This window comes from Anabas testudineus, chromosome 19 (assembly GCF_900324465.2).
Source record: "Anabas testudineus chromosome 19, fAnaTes1.2, whole genome shotgun sequence".
Classification (NCBI taxonomy): domain Eukaryota; kingdom Metazoa; phylum Chordata; class Actinopteri; order Anabantiformes; family Anabantidae; genus Anabas; species Anabas testudineus.
In genome coordinates this window covers 2,620,999-2,643,681 of record NC_046628.1, presented here as the reverse complement: position 1 = coordinate 2,643,681, position 22,683 = coordinate 2,620,999, and the positions used below count along the sequence as shown (strand labels likewise).

General features: G+C 39.6%; 2 protein-coding genes across 5 annotated transcripts in view; one reads left to right on the top strand and one right to left on the bottom strand.

The window, feature by feature from the left end:
* LOC113156499 (dynein heavy chain 9, axonemal) overlaps nt 1-580 on the top strand; it is a 107,380-nt gene extending 106,800 nt beyond the window's left edge. For both annotated transcript variants that reach the window (XM_026351675.1, XM_026351676.1), the window contains one exon: nt 353-580. In XM_026351675.1, coding sequence (XP_026207460.1) covers nt 353-580 — 228 coding nt within the window. The remainder of the gene's footprint in view (nt 1-352) is intronic.
* Nucleotides 581-8,942: 8,362 nt separating this feature from the next.
* LOC113155938 (protein shisa-6) overlaps nt 8,943-22,683 on the bottom strand; it is a 64,875-nt gene continuing 51,134 nt past the window's right edge. For 2 of the 3 annotated variants that reach the window (XM_026350687.1, XM_026350688.1), the window contains 5 exons: nt 20,464-20,526; nt 18,183-18,203; nt 13,431-13,583; nt 11,252-11,355; nt 8,943-11,025 (listed from right to left, as the gene is read on the bottom strand). In XM_026350687.1, coding sequence (XP_026206472.1) covers nt 10,177-11,025; nt 11,252-11,355; nt 13,431-13,583; nt 18,183-18,203; nt 20,464-20,526 — 1,190 coding nt within the window. In that variant the 3' untranslated portion in view covers nt 8,943-10,176. The remainder of the gene's footprint in view (nt 11,026-11,251; nt 11,356-13,430; nt 13,584-18,182; nt 18,204-20,463; nt 20,527-22,683) is intronic. The other variant, XM_026350690.1, reaches the window with a different exon arrangement.

The following is a 22,683-nucleotide window of genomic DNA, read 5'->3' as shown; positions in this document are numbered from 1 at the left end:
TCTGAGGCAGGGCAGCTTGACTTCAACTCAAACTCTGCTGACTTTCACCACTTTCCAAGGGTACCACCATATTGTGTTCTGCAGACTAAAAGTCCAACCAAGCAAGATTACTCAAACATTTTTTCGTTTTGTTTTTTTTTTCTCCTACAAAAGAGCATTATTAAATTCAGCCTCAACACCAAGTACAGTGTCTGGACAACATTTTCACTGCACCTACGGCTAATTTATAGCTTCCCTCGTCTTTGTGAAATAATTCTGCCTGAGGTTGACTGGCTTGTCATCTTCCCCGCACGCCCCCTTCTTCCCTTGTCCTCTCTCTCCTTTCCCCTTCTATATTTTCTTTCTCTTTCAGACTGGTATGATTGTAGATGCCCGTCTGAAAGAGCTCACTCCAACCATGCCGGTCATCTTCATCAGGGCTGTTCCAGTGGACAAACAGGAAAGCAGGAACGTCTACCAGTGTCCAGTATACAAGACCTGCCAGAGGGGCCCCACATACGTGTGGACCTTTAACTTGAAAACCAAGGAAAACCCCTCTAAGTGGACCTTAGCTGGAGTAGCCTTGCTTTTGCAGATCTAGCAGGAGTTAAGGTGTATTTAAAATTAACTTGATGATGGTGCCAACAGGGTTAACTGTTAATAGGCTCATTTAAACAAAATATTTAAAAATCTAGATTAGAAAACATTTAAAACAATAAATGATACAGTCTTCCTTTTGCATTTGAAAACTCTATCCCCTTTGCTATTGACTTCTCAATGACTACAGTGGTGCAAGTCATATGACAGAGGGAGGCAGCTGATATTGTGAGCTGGCTGTTTTTGTTGTTCCATTGTTGCCTTGTTTACTTATACAGTAAGAATGTAATGAATGTATAGCTATTTAACACAAGTTCAGTACAACCTCAAAGGGGAAAACATGGTCATTTTTACAGTAACACTTACTTTTCCAAAGCTGTTTTTCAAATATAAAGACAATGATTCAAAACAAAGAGAGTTATAGCAAGGCAGTACTGCTCTGAAACATGAGATTGTACTTCGTGTCTCGTTCATGAATCTTCATTAAGGCATAACATCTAGTAATAATATTAATGTCATAGTTTAGCAGATTTGTGAAAAGCAAGATCTGTTGAATGTAAGCTATATTCCTGTTTGGTTGCTGAGCAAAAGACGTCCTCCAGCTCTGTTCAGTTTGTCAAGAGAAATATTAGATACTGATGAGGTAGCATCATTAGTTAAGTCAATGCCATTGTTGATCTTCGGGAGCACTTTTAAATATCACAACTAGTGCAGTGATTATGCAGTGCAGTATTAAATAATTCTGGTAACTCTGGTCAGACAGCAGTAAACATGGCTGTTGATTAGTTTGTTGATGCTACCCTAAGGTTGCATTAATACCTGGAAAGTTTTGCGACTTTAAGATAAATTTGCCATATTAACTTGTATCTGAACCTTATGTCTGTTTGCCCAAATTAATTTCTGGTGTCATGTCCAGTGGCAGGAAATCTCTTCTCACTCGCCTACAGGAAGTGACACATCACATCTCAAGGGTCTCAGAAACAGCAGTGAGTGAGCGTCACTCAGAAGCCTCAGAGGTTACCCGCAGAATATCTTTTGCCTCTCTTATTGTGTAGTTACTTTCTGGGTTTTGCAGTTCAGGATTTTATTTTTTGGCATTTGGGGATTACATTATGTAAAATGATAAATGCAGTCAAACTGTTAAAATAATCTATGACCAGTATTTAGAACTTCTGTTTCTAAGGTATAAATGCTAATTATCTTGCATTTGTGAAGAAAATCTAGTAATATTATGTATCTATGAGTCACATTATGAGGAGGTGTTGTATAAAGCTGTAGCTGGTTGGGGAATATCACAGAATAAATTTAACTATTGGATGATTTCACATGTTTTTGCTGAATCCAAATCTGTAAAACTACCTACACTATTTACACATTTGCTAATAACATAATAGTCTTACTTGATCATATACAGTATATATTTTTATGTGTGCAAACCATTTGTTATACATTTTTACTTTCTCCAAAAACTTCCAGAATAAAGACACTTTATCTTGTCATTGCAGATTGTGCATTTGGTTTTATTTTCACGTGCTCTACAATGAATCCCATTTTAGTGCCAATATGCAGTCATTCCCCTATCTCCAGTTTCCAGTCTCCTAGTCTTGCCTCTTCTCTTCCATGTCTTTAGACCAACTTTCTCCCCCGCTCTCCTACTTCCACTTAACTCCTTTCTTCTGCCCTCCGTCCTATATGAGATTAAAAAAAAAAAAACTCTCTAAAGCAGAAAGTGTGGAGTCTTATAGATATATCCCTCAACAACATGTACAGTAGAGGCACATGCGCACATCACACTATAACCCTGCTCTAAAAGTCTCTCCATTCCTCCCTCTTTCTTTCTTGTTTTCTTGCTGTCTCAGCCAGGGTTCACCGGTGTCCTCTTTATTTGGTGGTTTGAGAGCCTTAACAATGAGCTCAGAGACAGAGTGTGAAGAGGAGGAGCAGATGAGGGGAAGTAGGAGGAGGAAAGCAATGATGCAGGATGAGCCAGTTTGCGTAGATCTCCAAGTTTACACCTTCAAGTGGTATTGTGAAAATAGATCAAGCCTGTGTCCACACTTAGAGTGCCCGGTAGTGTGTTTTTGCACCGGAGAAACAATGTTGGTCTCTAGTGCAGCAGTGGTGTTACAGAAATGTCGTAAAGTATTACTAACTTATCTAATTGACTTTGTGAATCCATGACACCATTTACTTGCTAATTCTATGCCTATCAAGTATTCCATTCTACCACTGTACATACTTTATACTATTTACTTTTTTATATTTATTCAATAGAATTAATAACACACAGTACATTCATAAATAAAATCCAGTCATGTTTGCAATAAGATCATCCTTTTTGCAGACTTCCAGCAGACACATTTTAGAAAACTGCAAAAAACTCATATATGCATTTAACAGCATAGAGATTGTGCAAAAAGACTGTTCCTGATGTTGCAGGTTCTAGGGACATTGTGTCTCAACCCCTAAACAACAAGGCACCAAACCAGTTGAAATTTTGATGTGGTGGTGTCTTTCCTGAGCGTGGTCTTAGCATGTTTGACAAATTATACTGTAATCTAACAAGTAGTTCGTCTCAATTAAAGAGCAAGGCCATTAGCATGGCTAAAACATCTTTGTTAAAAAACAATAAACAGATGAGGTTTATGCCTTATTGTATAGTACAAGTACATTTCAGTGTTACAAGAGGAAAGGCTGTAAAGACTATTGAATGATGTCTTTAAGAAAAATAGCTTTGTCTCAGTTTATGGGCTAAGGCTAGAATAATACTGATACTGATATGTACTTTACCATATCCAGTAAAGCGCAGGACACAGCCACCACCATTAGCATACACTCCAATATACATGTAAAGTAGTCGTGTATGCACACAATGAATGTTCTGGTCCTAAAGTGTGAATTGTTGTAATTCCACAACAAAGTGGACTCATACAGAAATTATGCTTGCAGGTAAAGCAGAATTACTTGTCTAAGCTAGTTAGCCAGGCTTACTTTAGAACAGCCACTGTTTAATCTACAGTTATTTGCAGTTGCAGTCATTTTGGTTTTGCAAACACTAACAAAGTTAGGAGCTTCACTTTAGACCAAACAGTCCTCTAACCACCCCTGTGGGTAAACTGTTGAACCGTCTTGGTTCCCCGAAATAAAGAAGCCTTTATTTGGGGGAAGCAGCCACATGCATACCCGGAGAGCTAGTGTGGAGCAACTTGCCTGGTGACAGAGACAGGGTTTGAACGTTCTGCATCCCAGGCCAATGCGCTAACCATTGAGCCACCAGGCAGTTCTTCAAAGAGATTAATTAAATAATGATGACACTTACCAGACTATAGCAGCTACAGACTCATTATCCAAAAAGCTAAAAGCAGCGTGGTGATTCATATGTCATATTTGTAGGTAATATGAGTGTTCCTGGCATACTACTGAGGAGATAATGCTGGAGTCAAAGGGGGTGGGGGAAACCCATCAAGAGGTTCATGCTTGGAGTGGAAAAAAAAGACTTTGATGATTTAAAACTTTAATCATCTGCTTGTGTGAGACGTCAGGTGGTTGCTAGGTGACAGGTCAGTCAGAGAAGCTAATAATGTGAATGCTGTAGAGATGCCTCAGTGTAGCTAAGTGTGTGTAAACATGCAGGGTTCTAATTTCAGTGTAATGTGGTAATGCCATTGCAAGACGTAATAATAAGACGTAATAATAACTAAGAACCATGGAAGTGATGAATTCCCACATTTCTACATTGGCACTTTTGCTATTCATCACTCACATGTTCTACATACCTATAAATCTACGCAATGATCTGCTCCTTGGGGAACAACCTAATTATCCTGTGACCATTTGGTGGACGACTCAAGACCCCTAACACTACCTTGTGTCACTTTTTCCTTCTTTTTAGGTGACCTATTTTGTCCTAACTCACTTGTAAACTACATTTCCCAGAAACAACCAGTCAGCAATGTGTTCAGCACCCATTCTAATAGTCACATCACACTCTTGGGTGCTGAGAAATGAGCTGTCGTGACAACCAAAAGCTGCAGAGACGCCTCGCTAGCAGTAATTTTCACGACCGTCCTGTGAGTGCTGATAAATAGCATAATGTTGTTTATGCCCATAATTCTGTCTAACCCATTCTACTTACTGTTCTGACCCACAGGAGTTACCTGTGGGATAACAGCTACACTAGCCTCTCACAGGCCTGGTTCACTATGAGGGCCCCCATGCAGCCTCTGGCTCCTCGCATCCCGCCACAGCCAGCATTCTCAAATGCTGTGCAGACCAACTGCGAGAAGAGCAGTTTTTGGCTAGGGCTGGAGACTCGGGTAATTAGCTTTGACAGAGCTGATTAGTTGCTAATTAAATGTTTATCTGAATCTGGCATCTGTCGTAAAACAAATGTCTGTTAGCTGCCTACAATCTGTGGATTATCACATACCATATAACTTGGGTTGGGTCCTGCAAACGAGGAGATAAGCTGGAAGAGGACAGCAATTTGAGGCCTCTTTTAGGCAGTCAGGCAGAAACGAGTTACAGCTACAGCACCTACTTGCATGTTAGAATCTTGATTTGACTCATAATGGCAATGATTATCTTCAACTAACACACACAGATTTTTGTGAGGCAGATAGTAGCATTTATTATCTGATTTTGAAATTTGAATCTTTTAACATCCCAACCAAATTCTGTAATCACAAGCAGTCTTTAACTAGATTTTTATGTTTTAATAATATGTAAAATAGGGTCAGTAAAAAATAACATCTGTATTAATTTATGTATGTGATACTGAGCAATAACCAATTCAATTAAAGATGTCTTTTCAGACCCGGTGTTCCTATTCCTCTAGATCTCTATACCAATTATTTATTTTGTTGATAAGCCAAAGAAAACTGTTACACAAATTGTGTAATTTAAAAGGGTAGTTTTTATTTTTGAAGAAATACTACTATTGTTTTTCAGCAGTTTATCACAACATGTAAATGTTGAGCCATCTCCTTTGGCCCTCAGAAACACCTGTATCTGTGGTAGTCTGCTAACTTGATCACTAGTTTGGCTATAGTAACTCATATTGAAAGTTCAGCTGTCCAACTAAGTTAAATAGAATTGGTATCTTTCAAAATTACAGCATATTTGCTATGCAGAGACTGTGCAGAAAAACTTCTGGAAGTGACTGATAGAGGATGCTGTATCTTCTACCAGTCCGTGTATCATTCGTTCATTTGTTTTTCAATTTAAAATAAAAAATCAAAATACAAAAAAAAAAAACACTTTTTTTTTCAATTTTGTTTCCAAAACCAAAAAAAAGTACAGATAATGGTAAGATGTCTGATTCCCGATTTTGTGCTCAAATCAAAGATGGAAAAAAAGATAACATATTCCATTTTCATTTTGTAGTTGGGAATTAGTGGCATGTTGTGCCAAAAAGTGATTACCCGCAGGAACGTGCACAACCTGTTAAAGACATATCTCCCTGTTTATCTGTGACTACAGGCAAGAGGCGGGGTACACCCCATTGAAGGGCAAATATACAGAGATAGAGAACCCACAAAGACACGGGGAGAACATGCAAACTCCACACAGAAGGGCACCCTGCTGACCAGGTGACAGTGCAACACCACTACCCTACAAGCATCAGATAAATGGTTTTTAGTAACCACGACAAATTCAAATGTGCATTTACACACCTCAGTTTTGTAAAAATCATGAACCATTCCTTTAATATAGGCTTAATTAACCAAGCAGTGGTGATGGTTGGTCTTATGACTATAGTGGAGTACCTTAGGCTTATTTACTTGGACGACTCTTGTTTTCTCTTTTACTTAGGTACACACATAGACAGAAAATACACCAACTGTTATGCTGATGATACCGTATTATACCAATGTGTACCCTCACTCACAGATGTTTGTCTTAAACTTCAGTCTACATTTCATACTAAAAACAGTCTCAACTTACACAACTCACACTTTGTTTGACAACTAGATCCTTTTATGTTGCATTAAGATATGTTAAAACCATTAATGCATCATTGTGCTTGTACTTGTACTCCAGAGTGGATTCTCTGTCTATGTGATACAAAGTCAATAGTTTATCTTTTTATAAAACTGTAGTTATATATAAGTAAAATATCCTCTTATTTGTACAATGTGATTTCTATTCTCTAAGGATCATGATCTCAGATCATGGGACACATATGGACAGAGGTGGGAAAGAGAACTTTCATGTTTTCTACCTTAGCTACCTGGAATAAGCTGCAGAAGGAAATACAATTGAACAATTTAGTATAAGACTATTTTACTGTAAACTCCATAGTGAAAGTTTCATTTGCTGCATGTTCTAAATATGTAGGGAAGCTAAGCATAATACACTTAACATACTCACTCAACACTTATCTTTCTTAGCTATTGTGTAACAGTACTGTTTTGGCTCATGTTAGTGTTTCTAGGTTGTTTTGTAATAAGTAACTTAATTGTGTAATTCATGTTTGTCTTTTAAGAAACTGTAATACTGCCATTTTGGCTATAGGTTCTTAATCTCAATGGGACTTTTACTTGGTTATATTAAATATAAAATTATATGAATTTTGTAATTACATGTTTTTTGTAGAATCATCTCTACAGCATCCACCAAATGGTTAAACCTTCTGAAAATCAAAACTCAAACATTTCTTTCTATCTAAGTCCAGACTTGACAGTATGTCTGACTGTGCTCACTGACTGCAACACAGAGCGAGGAACAAATGGAGAAGTACAGAGAGCATACTACATTTTTAACCAACAAAATAGGTCCTCTGTCCTTGGATGGTGTCTGCATTAAAAGTGGAAGAGACGGGTAGAAAATACATTGTTTAAGAAACGTGTGCCAGATGAAATGTGGAAAGACAGTTTGAAAGCTGCTGATTATTTTATGGAAAGCCCTGTTCTTGACCAGTTTCCTACGCTTCCCTGCCTTTATTGTAGCCATCTCACCTCTCACGCTTTAGCTGCTTTCTCATCCATAGATTCTTTTTGATTGCAGACCAATATTTTCATTTAAATGCTGATAGGCTAGAGGATCAGTGTAAATTGGAAAGTTATTCTGCTTTTTTCATGTCCTTTCTTCTTTTTTTATTTTCCTTGTGTGTTTGTGGAGGAGTGCAATTGGAGGCTCTGTTGTTTGCTGTGAGAATTGTCATTCGCACCCATGGATTTCCATGAATTTAAAGAAGGTCTGAAATTGCACTGACCAGCATTAAAATCAGCTATATTAATTCAGTTGTCAAATTAAAATACTGCCCAGGCTAACGCTGGTTCCATACACCATAGTGAAACGATCAGTTAAAGATGTGGATCTGGCTGTGACATACTGTTAGATAAGGTGTGTAACCCCCATCTCTGTGAAATCAAACCTTTACAGTTGGCAGATTGGAGTTGTAATTACACAAACATTTTTCTGAGGCAGAGCTGCTCTAGAGGCAGAAATAATCTGATTGGTTGTGTTACACCTCAGTGGGCAGGGACAAGCAAAATGTTTACAAAGTCACAAGCTCATTAACTGGAAGTTATGGAGAAGAAACAAAAATGTAAATGTTCGTTACTTGTTCAAACTCTTTTAAAAAAACATTTTTACGTTCAGTGTTTAACTAGAAAGTAGCATCACATGCTGCTACAGAATGTTATGGAGGTTCTACAGACATTCATTATTCACTCACATTCATTCATTCCTACTTTCCCATCACCTTTCTTTGAATGTTCCTTGTGTGTTGTAACTAAACAAATAAATAAACACATATATCAAGAATGTGGTAGATGCAGGGGATGGCAGCATAGCAGTTTGATGCCATGGGAATGGTAACGACTGCATGTTGGACCTGTTGTCATGACAATAATCATAAATGATCAGACACAGTTGTGAAAACATCACAACTGTATTCAAGCATTCAGATGAGTTTAGGCACAAAAACAACATGGTTTAGGTTTGGCAGAAAAGATATTTGGATACAGATGATGTCCATGAAAAATTTAAATAATATCACAAATCTGTATGTTGAATTGTACATTTACAGATGTTGCCTGTGTGCATTTAATTGGTATTTGAAACTTGTCATTTACATTGAGTGTATTATGTTACAAGACAATGTTATTGAGTTGAAATTACATTCCCTACAGAAATGTATTTGTGATTGCAATTTAGTTGCATATAAAACTGTTCTTTAGCATACTGGATTAGGGAATTGATATTTTGCCCATCCTTATTATATTTGCCAAAGCGAGAGTATAAGAAAATAATTCAATGGTATTATGGTGTGTATTTTTCCAAACAACAGATAGAAGCACAGAACACAGACATACCTCTCACGACAATGTTGAATGTTTAGAAAAATATGGATAGTTTATTTGACCCTACTTTAACAAGCATTATAATCCATTTCCATGATGTTCACCTCCTCTGAAGTCAATGGAACACAGTCTACATCCAAATATGAACAGTGGTATATCTGTTATCAACAACACATTCATTCACTTCTCGTCCTACACACAGTTGCAAAGACACACAGAGTATAGTATTAATTTATCCTGTCAAATACTTGGTTAAGTGGGTTTCTATTCTGAACTCACAAAACAGTGATGATTTATAGTTGTTTTTTTTTAACAATCTATTGAAAACAGACAGTCTAATACAAAGTCCATCCAGTACAGACTTGTCCATAATACTGCTTCTAGAATAGCTTATTTACAATCGTCTACTGGAAGCAAAAAAACAAAACAAACAAACAAAAAAAACATTAAAAAACCTGCCATTGCTTTAAGAACAAAACAAGCTAGCCGTCACTATTCAAAATTGAAAACAAAATCAAAAAGAGAAGAGAATATTTTTTTATTGATTGTGCTTTGTAACCCACAAAACCACTTCATATTTAGAAATGGAACATCTGTCAGAGGCACCAAATAGAAGTGCTTATAACATCCATTTCAGTTTCTTTCATTGAGATTCTCTAGACCTAGAGTAGGACAGGGTGTACAAATGGTTATTTTTTTTATTCATTTATTTATATATTTATAAAGTTACTACAGGCTCACTCTAGTTCATCACCTGTGGTGGCGTTGTGTTGCACAACAGAAGTCATGGAGGATTCGGTACTTGTGTTTAACCATGCAAAGCCCTTTAAGATTTGCCAGAAAACTTCACAGAATAAAGTTGTTAGACAAAGGGGGCTGATAAAGGCTTAAACAGACACAATCAGTGGTTTTCTCAATTAAACATATACAGAATAAGGCTATATAGCCTGTGGCTGAATAGGGTAATCAAGACACTGGAAATAATAGTTGGCAAGTTAGCTGGATCATACCACACATCCCCCATCTACAACCTTCTCTGGCTTCAGATCTAGCTGGGCCTGTGTATGTAGTGTACAGTGTAGCTCATATTTCCGGTCTCTTACAGTAAGCGTTAAATGGATGTTTGTGGTCTTGAAATCTTTGACTTTTCAGGAACCTCAGTCAAAGTAAGTGAAATCACTACCATCCTATTCTAAAAGAATACCAGTGTATCCATGTAATTCGATCAACTACACCCTCCTGGCACGCAATGGTGCTTCTTCCTGTGCAGTTTTGTTGTCCCTGGCTGTCTTTACACAGTTACTTCAGTCTTGCTGCCTGTGCGGTAATGCTGTGGCTGTTGTTGCTGCTGGTGGTGCTGTGGAATGTAGTGAAGCTGTTCCACAGTGTGAGTCCGTCTGGAGGCAAATGCCTGCCTCTTAGATGATGTCTGGTTCATGGCTAAAGTGTTAGAGTGTCCAGTGCTTCCTGCTGCCTGTGCCCCACCCACACCGCCACCGTTGTTAGAGGCACTAGGATGGGAGTGCATTTTGGTCATCTTGTAGCGATCCATAAGAGGCGTGGTTGGTATGAACACATCTGTGTGCGAGATGGCACGTGACATTGACTTGTCGCTGCCATGAAACCCACCAGAGATGCTGCTGACCATGCCGCGCTTCAGAGACATCATCAGTTTGTCTGGCGAGAGCAGGGGATCCTGGGATAGGAGGCGATCTTGTGAGTATAGGCGATCTTGTGAATAGAGGCGATCTTGAGAGTAGTGGCGGTCTTTTGAGTAGAGGTACTCCTGTGACAGGAGTCGGTCTTTTGAGTACATGCAGTCCTTGGAATACAAGCGATCTTGGGAGGTATGGCGTTCTTTTGGAAGAAGGCGCTCCTGGGATCGAAGACGTTCGGCTGACAGAAGCTGTTCATCTGAGAGGATCCTACCTCCATATGGGGACATGCTATTAGGCGACATACTGTAATCCTGTTGTGGGACCCGATGTGGGGACAGGACGCGGTCCTGGGACATGGCCCTTTGGACACGACGTGGCCTCTGCCTTTGCTGAGACTGCTGTTGTGAAGACTGCGACTGGGGTGGCGCCTGGGACATGGAGGACTGTGGGGGCTGACTCTGGAGCTGCTGCTGTTCCCGGTGCTGTTAAGCAAAAGATGAATGAGCTGAGTTTATTCACAAACTAAGGAGTAAAAGGCTCTGCCACCCACTTCTGTGGAATCAAGTGAAAAACTACAGCTTCAGCAACAAATTTATATCTGGAGACTCAGAGATAGCACTCATGCTCTGCCTCACAGATGCATAAAAAGCAAAGAACATGACCTGGTTTAGACGGCTGCACACTTAAAGAGAACACTTGTGTACCCACCTGATCTTGACTCATTTTGAGAACATGCAAAGGAAGAGTGCCCCGCGCTGCCAGGTCAGGCAGGTGACGCTTACGAGTGTAGTAGTCTTCAACTTCTTTATCTGCTGCAGACGACATGAGAATAGAAAAAAAACAGAGGCAGGAGGTGAGCAAGAGGTTCAGGATGTGAAAGCAAGAGAAAACACTGATAGGTGTTAGAATGCAAGGGGAGAAATCGGATAAAGTGGGATTTGAGAACATTGCACACGGAGATGCAGAGAATAGTGTTGGCAGACCCATCTGTATTTCACCTTTCCAAGCTCATGGAGGGGAATAGAAAATAGAGGGAGACAGAGGATCACAGTCAGGCAGTATTACATGCTAGGCACATATCATCCACACAACTAGATTTCATCAGGGATTCTACAGGCAGATCTGGCTGTGGGGGCAACTTCTCAAAGGTCAGGTGAAAGTCTATAAAGAGACATTGTCATATTACACAGATATAGAGGCACGCACACAGGCACCTTATATGTACATGCTGAAAAACTAATTGTATCGCACAAACACATCACATTAAGAATTTCAAGTGTCCTTGTGTGACTGTTTTTATCCTCATTCATTTGTACGAACAAGTACAACATGCATTCAGAAGCAGATCAAAAAGACAAGGATACTTTTCCAGAGGAAGTAGGAGTGAATGTAGCATCAACATCATGCCACACAGCACAAAGTCATGCATAAAGACAACACAGATAGTGACACACATTTCCATAAAAATCTCTTTTCATAGAGAAAAAATGCAGCATAAATCCTTAAATATTGGAAACATATTAAGATCATGGCTACCAAGAGCAAATCCAGTAATCTTCATGAACATTGCCATGAATATCTAACTATCATACTTATAAGTTATAAGCAGTCCCTAATGTCATTTATATCGTTGAAATAAATTATGGAGAGCAGACCTCTCCACCTTATTAAGAATTTGGATATGAGTCTGAGTCAGAGCCTGTCTTTTTCAATAATGGGTGCAGCAGTGTTCACACCACCTGTCAAGATTACACCCCGCCAAAATCCCCTTTAGCGGCGAGTCCGGGTGCTTGCTGCAAATCGATTCATTATGAGAGATAATAAAAACAAGATGTTCCTTTCTCAAGCATAATAGTCTTCTAGATCTGGACAGGGCATTGCAAACTCATCAACCATATTACCATAGAGTGAATGAATAACTCATGATGTATACTGTCCTGTGCTGAGATGGAGTAAATGCTTTTCTTCAGTTTGATACCAATTTGCATTAATAAGCAGTAGCATTCTTCTCTTTTATTATCCCGACAATGAAAAAGCTGCTCCATCTTCCTTCCAGCACAATCCAACACAATCTGTCAGTGTGCAGAGTGCTTTGGAAGCAAAAAGAAAGTTAGAGGGACTAAATGACACCACCTAAGGGTATTTTTCCATTTTAACACTATGTCTCTACTGTGGGCTACTACCTTTGACAACTGAATTTGTTTGGTTTTGTTTTATCGCATATCAAAAACTGTTGCGTTAATTCTCACAAGCTTTCATAAAAGGATATTTTTTTTTCTCCCAATTTAACTGAGGCCCAGTAAACAACATTGCATCCTACAAAAGCCTTTTGCCATTTATTTTGAAATGGTGCCTGGCAGCTCTGAGTGGGAGCCTGTGGAGTGAGCCTTGACGGGATGAGTTGTAGATTGTCATCCTTCACTTTGACTGCAAGCCAGCAGTGAAGCGGGGCAGTCATGATGAAATTACACAAGCCTTAAGGAATATTTGCATTCCACTTAGAGAATATCATGAGATGAGACCTCATTACGCAGAAGATATCCAGCATACCACCACTAAATCAATACTGAGCCAGGCCAGGCACAAGAAGCCGCCTAATGTTCTTATACGCTCCAGGAGAAATAGTGGCTGCAGAGGGAAGCATGGAATATCAATGACTCAGAGTTTCTTGAGATGACAAGGCTAATTTCATGAAGGATCAGAGTTGGGGAATTGGTATTTTCTGATTTACTCTTTGATATCTTTAGTATAGCAACAAATAATTTTTACATCACTTTGGAGTCACTCAGTAAGTCCCAGTCAGGAGTCAGGTAAGCAGTAATTCAATCATGCAAGGCGTCTGGGCAGTGAGCCTACTCTTGCATTGATGCAGTGAACTTGGACCTACTGAGTTTCTTCAGGGACGAGAATCGGTTGAGGTCGGCTTTGACGGCCGCCTCGTAGGAGGGCGGCAGGTGTGACAGGCTCTGGAAGGAGCGTGAGAAAGACAGGTCGTAGGGCTCCGTCTGCGAGGTCAGGATGCCACTTATCCGATTGTTTTCTGGAGACACATACATACATATACAGACACAGAAGAGGAAAAAATGGGCAGGCTGGCTTCTCGTATACACTCACATCCCCCCAGGTCCAAAGATGAGACCCTAGACAACCTTAATGGAACACCACCTGCTAAAATAGAGAAGGGAGGATTGAGCTAGCAGGCAAGCTGGAGTTTTAGCTATTAAAGAAATATTCTCTGAAAAGATTTTATTGATGTAACGTAGGAATACAAAATTGGATTCAGGAAGGCAAGCACTAAATTCAGTACAGCACTGTAAAGTGTAAATAATGTATTGGTGCTGCCAGGGCTTTTTGAGGATGCAGAGGATGTACCATTGGTATTGTCTCTGGAATTGGAATTTGTTTTTGTACAAATCCCCATAAACATGAGATGGTCTTTTTTTAGTAGTCAAATTCAGAATTTGGGTACTATAAGGCAACAGCCCATAAAATGTACTGCAGTTTGGACCAGCCCTATTTTCCTATTAACAGACTGGGCAATCGCTAATTTCTTTGCTAAGGTAAAACTTGGAAAACTAGCATGCTTGATGAATGGATAATCAGGAGATATAGAGTAACACGAGTGGTAATGCAAGATTTTAGATTAAATGCCATATATGCAAAAAAATTACTATTGTATGCTTTATTATTGTCAATTTGAAATAAACTAAACTTTATTAGACTACTGGCAGCCCTGTGTCATGTAATCAGAAGCTGTATATGTTAGTAATGCATTCCCCTCCAAAAGTCCTAGAAAGGTGAGGCCAGTTCCTTTGTTTTTGCTGTAGACTGAAAAGATTTGGGTTTGACATCAAAAGATGAATATGAGACAGCAACATTTCAGGTGTTTATGTTTGGATCCGACGTGTGTTTTGTTGCCCAGGTGTGTCCTGATTATTCAATAAGAATAAATAGCATTGAGTGTCTGCTCTCAGATTTGGGTTTTGCTTGTTCAGACTGCATTTATAGTTAAGAGGTGTAACCAACATAAAAACAGAGAACTGATTGTGGTGAAACCAAGCAATTGTGAAGTTAAGAGAAGATAACAAATCAGTTAGAGCTCTTATACAAACATTGGCCATAGCTGGTACCACCATTTGAAATGTGAGAAAGACCCTAAAACAACTGTTTGTGACATCAGCATTAACCTCCAGAGGGCAAGAATGAAGGTATGACAATCTGACCCCAAACATAAAAACTCATCTGGAAAACACAGTGGAGGTAATGTCATGGTTTTGGTCACAGGCTTGATGTTATTAATAGTAAATTTTAAGTCTCACTTTAATCTATTTTAAGTCTACATTTTCCAGCAGTTTAGCTCACATGAAAAGCGGGTAGGTTCAAACAAAAGCTGCTATCTTCTAAGTTGTGTATCGGATCCAAACACAAACACCTAGAAAGCTATTAAAGCTGAAATGCTGATCTTTCGTCTCATATTCATCCTTTGATGTGTTGTGTGAAATATGTTTTTTTTTTTTTTTTGTCTGCAACTATATCATCAATGGAACTGGCTTTAGAATCTCATCTTAGATTAGAATTACTCAATTTGTTTAGACCAAAAACACAATTTAATTAACAAGCTTGATATATCCGACTTAGAGTTACGTTCTGGAAATGTGAAAAAGGATTTGAAACTAAATTTAGATATCTCATGCATGGAGATATACCTACTTTAGTATGTGAACACATAAAATGTGAATTGAAATAATTACAACAGTACTCAACACCACACCAGAAGTGTCTTTGGAGAAGTGTGTGGCACTGAGAGTCGGACTGGCTATTTAGTTTGGTCTGCATCACAAACAATACAAGTACTGTACCTCTTGCCTTTAAGTTTATTCAAGCATGTGCCTAAGCTTTATATCTCTCATTGAGCTGAGTGTTTCTGCCTTTAAGAAATGGTTGCATGCCTAAAACTCCAACTTGCTGGTAGCAGTGACAAGGGATCAGAGGCGGTCACATCAGACACTCTGTGAGCATTTGGTGGGCGACCGACTTGACAGGTGACGTGACGGTTTGACGAGGAAGCAGCGGTCCTCAAAAGTAGAGAGAGAGAGAAAAAGAAACAACACACCAAACAACAGATGCGATCTGGAGGGTGACTCTGCTTGTGACAGTGCTGTGATGTGGTCTGGGACAGGGCAGGGAGCAATGCCTGGACAGGCTGTTGTTGATACGATGTGATATGATGCCAGGAAGACTTGTGGGGGTGGGTGGGGGATGTGAGTTGACTGGACCAGAGCCCTCCTTTATTCTCACTCTACTCTTTCTCTTTATCTCTGTTCTCACACACGCATGCACACAAACATCCACAGTCTGTCCGGTCCTTCTCGCTCTGTCAGTCTTATCTGTCCTACCATGCTGCCACCCACTATCACTCGTTCCTTAATTCTTTCTTGTCCATTCAGTATTCCCCTTTCTCTCATTTTCTTCCTGACTCTTGCTTTATCTCACTTTCCCCTGTGAGCTGTGAGTCTGTCACGCAGTACAGAGTAACGGGCATGGGTGCGGCTCCAGACCATCCTCCAATGGACAGATAAAAATAGGAGCTTTAGCTACTGCTGCAGTAGGGAGAAGGACGAGAAAGAGGAGTAGAGATAGAGATAAGAGAAAAAAATGGGGAAAATGAGAACAAAACACATGAAGGAAAGAAAATTGAAAGATGGAAAGGAGAAGGGGAGCTTAAAGAGGAGGACGCTGGGTTGGATGACAGCAGGTGGTCCTGGGAGCTGCAGGGAGGGGGTTTGACGGATGTAAATGATCTGCGAGTGCACTGTCTGCCACACTGTATCAATAAGGGGAGAATCGACTGTGGCATACTGTTAGCTATCTCAACAGCAAACTTATTTTACTGCATTTTAGTCAGTTCCTCGTGGTTTTGTTTTGGTGTAGCTGATCAGCAATGAGCGCCACATGACATATGCTGACCTAGAAGAATGAAGCTGCACTTGGAGCAATTTCTGTTTCTCACAGCAACTAAAAGAGATGGATGGCTTTTGCTTTTTAAGTTGACTTAAATATAGAGCAATTTAGAATATATCTTTGGTTGTTTCAGTTTCTGTACAGACACAATTTTGAGCTAGTTAGCCATGTAGCCATTCTTATGCTTGACTACAGTGCCGAGTAATAGTCCTGATGATTATATTGAAGTTGAGTCATGGCAACTAGACGTACTCCTCGTTAAGTCCAAACGTTTCACTAATCATCCAAGTATCTTCTTCAGTCTGAGGATAGTTGGTTGGAAACCACAAAATTTCCAGGTTGGTTTCACTTCATACCTGGTCTAAATAGGCTCATTTGGAGAAACAATGGAAGAAGAGGGTGTGAAAAGATGTATCAGTCACACCTCTGCCAACCCCTCCTAAAGTGGGTCATTAGGTGTAGCCAACCTGGAGGATGTGTGAATCGTGCCTGATTCTTGGAGGAGGGATCAGAGGGCAGCATGATGAATAGAAGACATATTATGTCTAGGGCCTCCACCTCTAAAGAACTTCCTCTCTGGCAGGGTGAGCTCCCTGTCTCAGAGAGTCTTCACCCATTTGTCCTTTGTGTCCTTGCTGTGGTCCTGCCATCTTTCTTCCTTAAGGCAAGCTCCTCTGCTGTTTTGTTTTGGCAACCCAAAAGACTGGAATCCAAAACACAAGATAAGCAATATAATGTACGCGGTCAAATCCAATGAAGAGTGCTGTGACCTGTACATTGGGGAAACCAAACAGCTGCTGCACAGGAGGATGTCACAGCGGAGGAGGAGGGCCTGAATCAGCTGTGTACCATCATTTAAAGGACAATGATGTTCACATATTCGAACAGAGAAGACAAGTGGTTTGAGAGAGGTGTGAGGGAGACTTGACAAATGAATGCAAATGAATACATCCTCCCTCATCAGAAGTGAAGACCTTAGCCATAACCTGTCTTCTATTTATCATGCTACCCTGTCATCCATCCCCAGAAAAACCAGGCCTAATTCAAGCATTCACCAGATTTGTCACAGCTAACGATTCACTTTAAGGTAGGAGGAGTTGATACAGGTGTGACTGTTACATATTTTCACACACTATTCAGGCAAGTTATGAAGTGAAACCAACCTGGAGGATAATTTTATGGTCTCTAACTGACTATCCTCAGACTGAAGAAGCAACCTAACAAAAAGGAAGTTCAGTTGCCATGACTCAACTTCCAGGGAATGATGATTTTACTAAGAACTATAATCCTCATCTGTTTTGGAAAATTGCTGAGCCTATAAAAAGACTAAACTTTTCAAAAATGAATATACGAAGTGGGGATTAATTGCTTTATCATGGGATTTTTTAAAGACAAGAAAAATACAGAATTACACAAATTAGTTCAATAGCTTATGTCCTATATGGTACAATTGACCTTCTGGGACTCTTTTGACCCACATGACACCCTACATTTTTTTTACAGCAAACAGCACAAATACTTAGAAAATGCTACTTAAATCGGGTGTGAAAACAAACAAATGGAATAAAGTAAGATACAAACAGAGGGGGTGGTTTGTGGTGCATGTGTACACAAAGGTGTGCTGGAATGTAATGAATGAATGAATTTATACACAAAATTAAAAGTATGTATGACTTACCACGCCTCAATGATCGGTGAGCTACCAAAACCAAGCGAAAAACAAATATTTCAGAAACATGTCGATGAAGACAAAAACAGAACCTACACATCCTCAGACTCCCATGTTTAGCAGATCACCCCTCAGGAATAATTCAAATCCTATCAGCTTTTACTTCCTGAGGCATGTGGTGCACACTTCCATGTACAATTGCAAGTGTTCTGCTTGTGATTTGCAGCTGTATCTCCTGGTTGTTTCATTTTGGGGGCTTTAATCAGAAAATACACTGCATGCTAAAACTTAAAGCCTTTCTGGGGGCCTGTGATCAAAGTCTCTGTGTTAGATGTATTGTTAAAATAGAATTTTCATGTTCTCCATGGCTCTCCAAGGCATTTCTCCGAAGCTGTGGTTTGGTTATCTTTGTGTTTATGTGTGTGTGTGTGTATGTGTGTGTGTGTGTGTGTGTGTGTGTGGGGGGGGGTTTCATTGACTGTGAGAGATAGAGAGAGAGCAAGAGAGAAGAAATGACCCCCATGGTCATGATCAATTACTCAGCCCGTCCAAAAAAAAGTCACACACTCTAATATTTAGTTGAGCTGCCTTTAGCTTTGATTACTGCACACATTCACCGTGGCATCGTTTTTATAAGCTTCTGCAATGTCACAACATTTATTCCTGTCCACAGTTGCATCTATTTTTTGCCAATATCTTTTGTTGACGATGGGAGAGTTGGACCGCTGCGCAAAGTCTTCTCCAGCACATCCCAAAGATTCTCGATGGGTTAAGGTCTGGACTCTGTGGTGGCCAATACATTTGTCAAAATGATATGTTAACTCTTTCACAATTTGAGCCTGATGAATCCTGGCATTGTCATCTTGGAATATGCCTGTGTCATCAGGGAAGGAAAAATACATTGATCAAACAACCCACTGCAGCAACCCCAGGTCATAGCACTGCCCCCACAGGCTGCTTGATAGGTGCATCAATTCACCCGCCTCTCTTCTAACTCTGATGCTCTCATCACTGTGGAACGGTAAATCTGGACTCATCAGACCACATAACCTTCATCCATTGCTCCAGAGTCCGATCTTTATGCTCCCTAGCAAACTGAAACATTTTTTCTGATTAGCCTCGCTAATCCTCGCAAGTAGTTTTCTTAAGGCTACAACGCTGTTTGGTCCCAATCTCTTGAGTTTCCTTTGCATAGTGCGTGTGGAAATGCTCTTTCACTATTAATCATAGCTGTGAGTTTTACTCTTGTATTTTTTACGATTTAATTCACCAAATGTTTAAGATCACTGATCATTCAAGATTTTTTCCACCACATTTCTTCCTCGACGATGTTGGTTCCCCACTGTCCTTCCAGTTTTTTTTGCGTTGGACAGTTCTTAACCCAATTTTTGTAGTTTCAGCAATCTCCTTCTGAAACATCTTTTCCATGACCACACAATGTGTCTTCACATCATAAACATGGTTGTTTAAGAAATGAGAAGCTACTCACCAGTTAGGGTTAAATAACTTGTTGCCAGCTGAGAAATAAGTATCCATGCAGTAATTATCCAGTGGGAGACTCTTACCTATTTGCTTAGTTAAATCTAGGTGGTGACTTTTTTTTGGACGGGTAGTGTATGTCCATAAAGAAGAGGCCATTCAAGCTACAGAATTCAAGCACAATCCCATTGTGCCTAAAAGCTAGCAAGTCATTTCTTCAGACTTGAAACAATAAGAATGGCAAGATCCGAGTGATTTGATGAATACATATTGCTGTTAATATTCTTTTTATTTATTTATTTATTTATTGCCTCCATTCTTTGCTTTTATCTTTGCTGAACAAACAGCTGAAAGACATCAGTAATAAAAAACGATTAATGGTTAACCTCCTCACGTACTGTACGAGGTTACAGTGATAGCTTGTTCTTGGCATAACAGCAGGGAACATTGCAGGTTTCATGCTCTGTCAACTAGAGGACGAGATGACCTCGACAGAACATTAAGTTGATCCTCAGCCAATTGTATTGCCTCTAAAGATGGAAAGATGGACAGTGACTGCGGCCTGATCACACTCTCACAAAAATGTGCAATGTGACATTTTGTGATTCAGTTCTCAACAAAAAAAACAAAATTTCAATAACAGGATTGTTCGTGGTGCAGCGAATTGAAAAGAGAACCGCGTCAAGGGGTTTTCACACATCCACATCAAGCACTCTATTAAAGTTACAGCCCAGACCCAGGCTTCATCTCAAACACTGAACCTAAACTTGGATTCAGTTACATATTCCTCTCTCCCACTACTTATTCTTACCATTCTTAGGTGTGCGTGTAGGGCTACCTAGAGCCACATGGTTATAGTTGTGCTGATGGGTACCTGCAATGACAAAAGCAATGAAAGATCTGTTCAGCGCCCATGAGGAATGCTCAAATCCATACTGTTAGTAGTGTGATGGTGACAATTAAAGAGATAATTCACAAGAATTCACATAAAAGTATTCTTGGTGCCATTATGAGATATGCTTTTTATATTGTTATAGAGAAATTTTGGACATTTGAAATTAACTTTTATAGTGTAAACACATCAGGGTGCCATAACACGGTTCTTCAGTTGCTGGCAAACTTATTTAGTGGGTGAAATATCCCTTTAATTTTCTGAAATTAAGGCAATGGACATAAAAAGAGATGACTGTGGAATGAGTGAATCAGTTGGTGGAGTCGTAATCTCAGTCTTAGTGTTATCTGCAAAACATGGTTTTATCAAACAGAATCCAGTCAGAGGCTCCACTCAAGACATTACGGATGAAAAGAAAAAAAAAAAAAAACAGGGTTAGCATACAATATTTATCACATCCTGCCCTGGAACACTCAGGCACTCACATTATTTGGAAAGAAACGACATGCATCTTTGCATTCATCATTAAAAAGATGCCTTAAATGTGCCAATGCAAGAAACTACCAGCAGACACACAAAGAAAAGCACACAACATCTGAAGAAAACATCTTCGCCACTCTGACAGCGTATGTATGTAGCATTTTGCAAAAATGCCAAAACGAGGCAAACTAAGAAACACATACTTCAATCTAACATCACAAGGCCGACATACAGAAATACACTGAATATGCAGAAAAACACGCGAATACAAGAGAACAGAAGAAGTTTTCCAAGTGCACTAGTCAAAGACAAATGCTAGGTGTGTAATAACAAATCTGCGAATCATCTTTGTAAGGTCCTCAGCGCTATTAACTGCTATTAGTGCAGGTTTAACTCTTCAATGTAAAGACGTCACCAAAGCAATTTGTGGCAAAATCAGTTTGCTGATGAAAACCATGACATGTGGAGGAAACAGTAAACAAATCAGCTTTGCAGTAACATTATTGTGAAACAAAAATCATTTTTAGCTACTCTGATCAGTGTTTGCTTCTCTTTTTTTTCTATATGTGGTGTGTATGTTAAAGTGGTTGCAGTTCTTTAAGCTCTTTTTAAAATTCATTCAGTGTCCACTCACACTGGTACAGCTGTTCTCTTGCTCTCTGTATGCATACGGAGTCAAATCAGCAGTAATAGTCTTCTGTAGTATCAGAGAAGGCAGAGCCTTTTTAATTTTCTACTCAGAGAATAAACAACAGTTTCACCCAATCATCCATCCAGCCCACTGTGCAGGGGTGTCTGCAGATGACAAGGAATGTGATGCAGTGGTACAGTGCTCAGCTTGGCACCACAGTGTGGAGGTGCTTTAGTTGAAAGATGGGACCTTTAGCGAGCCCATTGTACTGGGAAAGTTGATGAATGACAGCTATTCACAGCAGTGTGTAAGAACGTGTGTTTGTGTGAGCATGGGTTTGTATATTTGCGCGTGACGAGGAGGCTGCGATAGATGGAGACCCCGTCATAGAGTGTGCCGTCTCGCCACGTTCATTTGCTGTCTGCTGCTGTGCCTGTTTAAAAATGCATTAGAGCCAACTGCTGAAACATCCATTTACATCTGTCACACAAGTGAAGGAGGAGGAAGGAGGCACGGTGCTCTCACAGCATGGGTTTCAATATTTGCTCAAGTTATAGAGATAGATGGGATGTGTCTTTCTTGTGTTTCGTCAGTGTTTTTTTATTTTATTCGATTTTTTTTAGATAAACCCCTAATGATGATTAAAGATTCAAAGAGGGGAGTTAACAGACATCCGGCCAAGTGTTTGTGTGTTAAACTAACAGCACTTCTTAATAGGAGCCTTGTTTTTATTAATGCAATGAATAGTTCAGTACACATAAAGCTGATCTGCCCATTTAGACCATATTCCAGCCAGATTAAATATAATCTTCTGTTGCTGTTGTGTGCTCATGATCTTGTTAGTTGAGATTATTCACACATTTTTTGCTGTTTACCAACAAAGTATCTGCGACACGAAAGCCATATATTGTAATAAGCAACGTGATTAAGTAAAAATAATTAAGGGATAGTAAAAAGACATTTTCAATGTTTGAGAAATCACTCAGTGTTGGAGAAAATGCATCTAAATTAGCCTGTTAATGATGCAT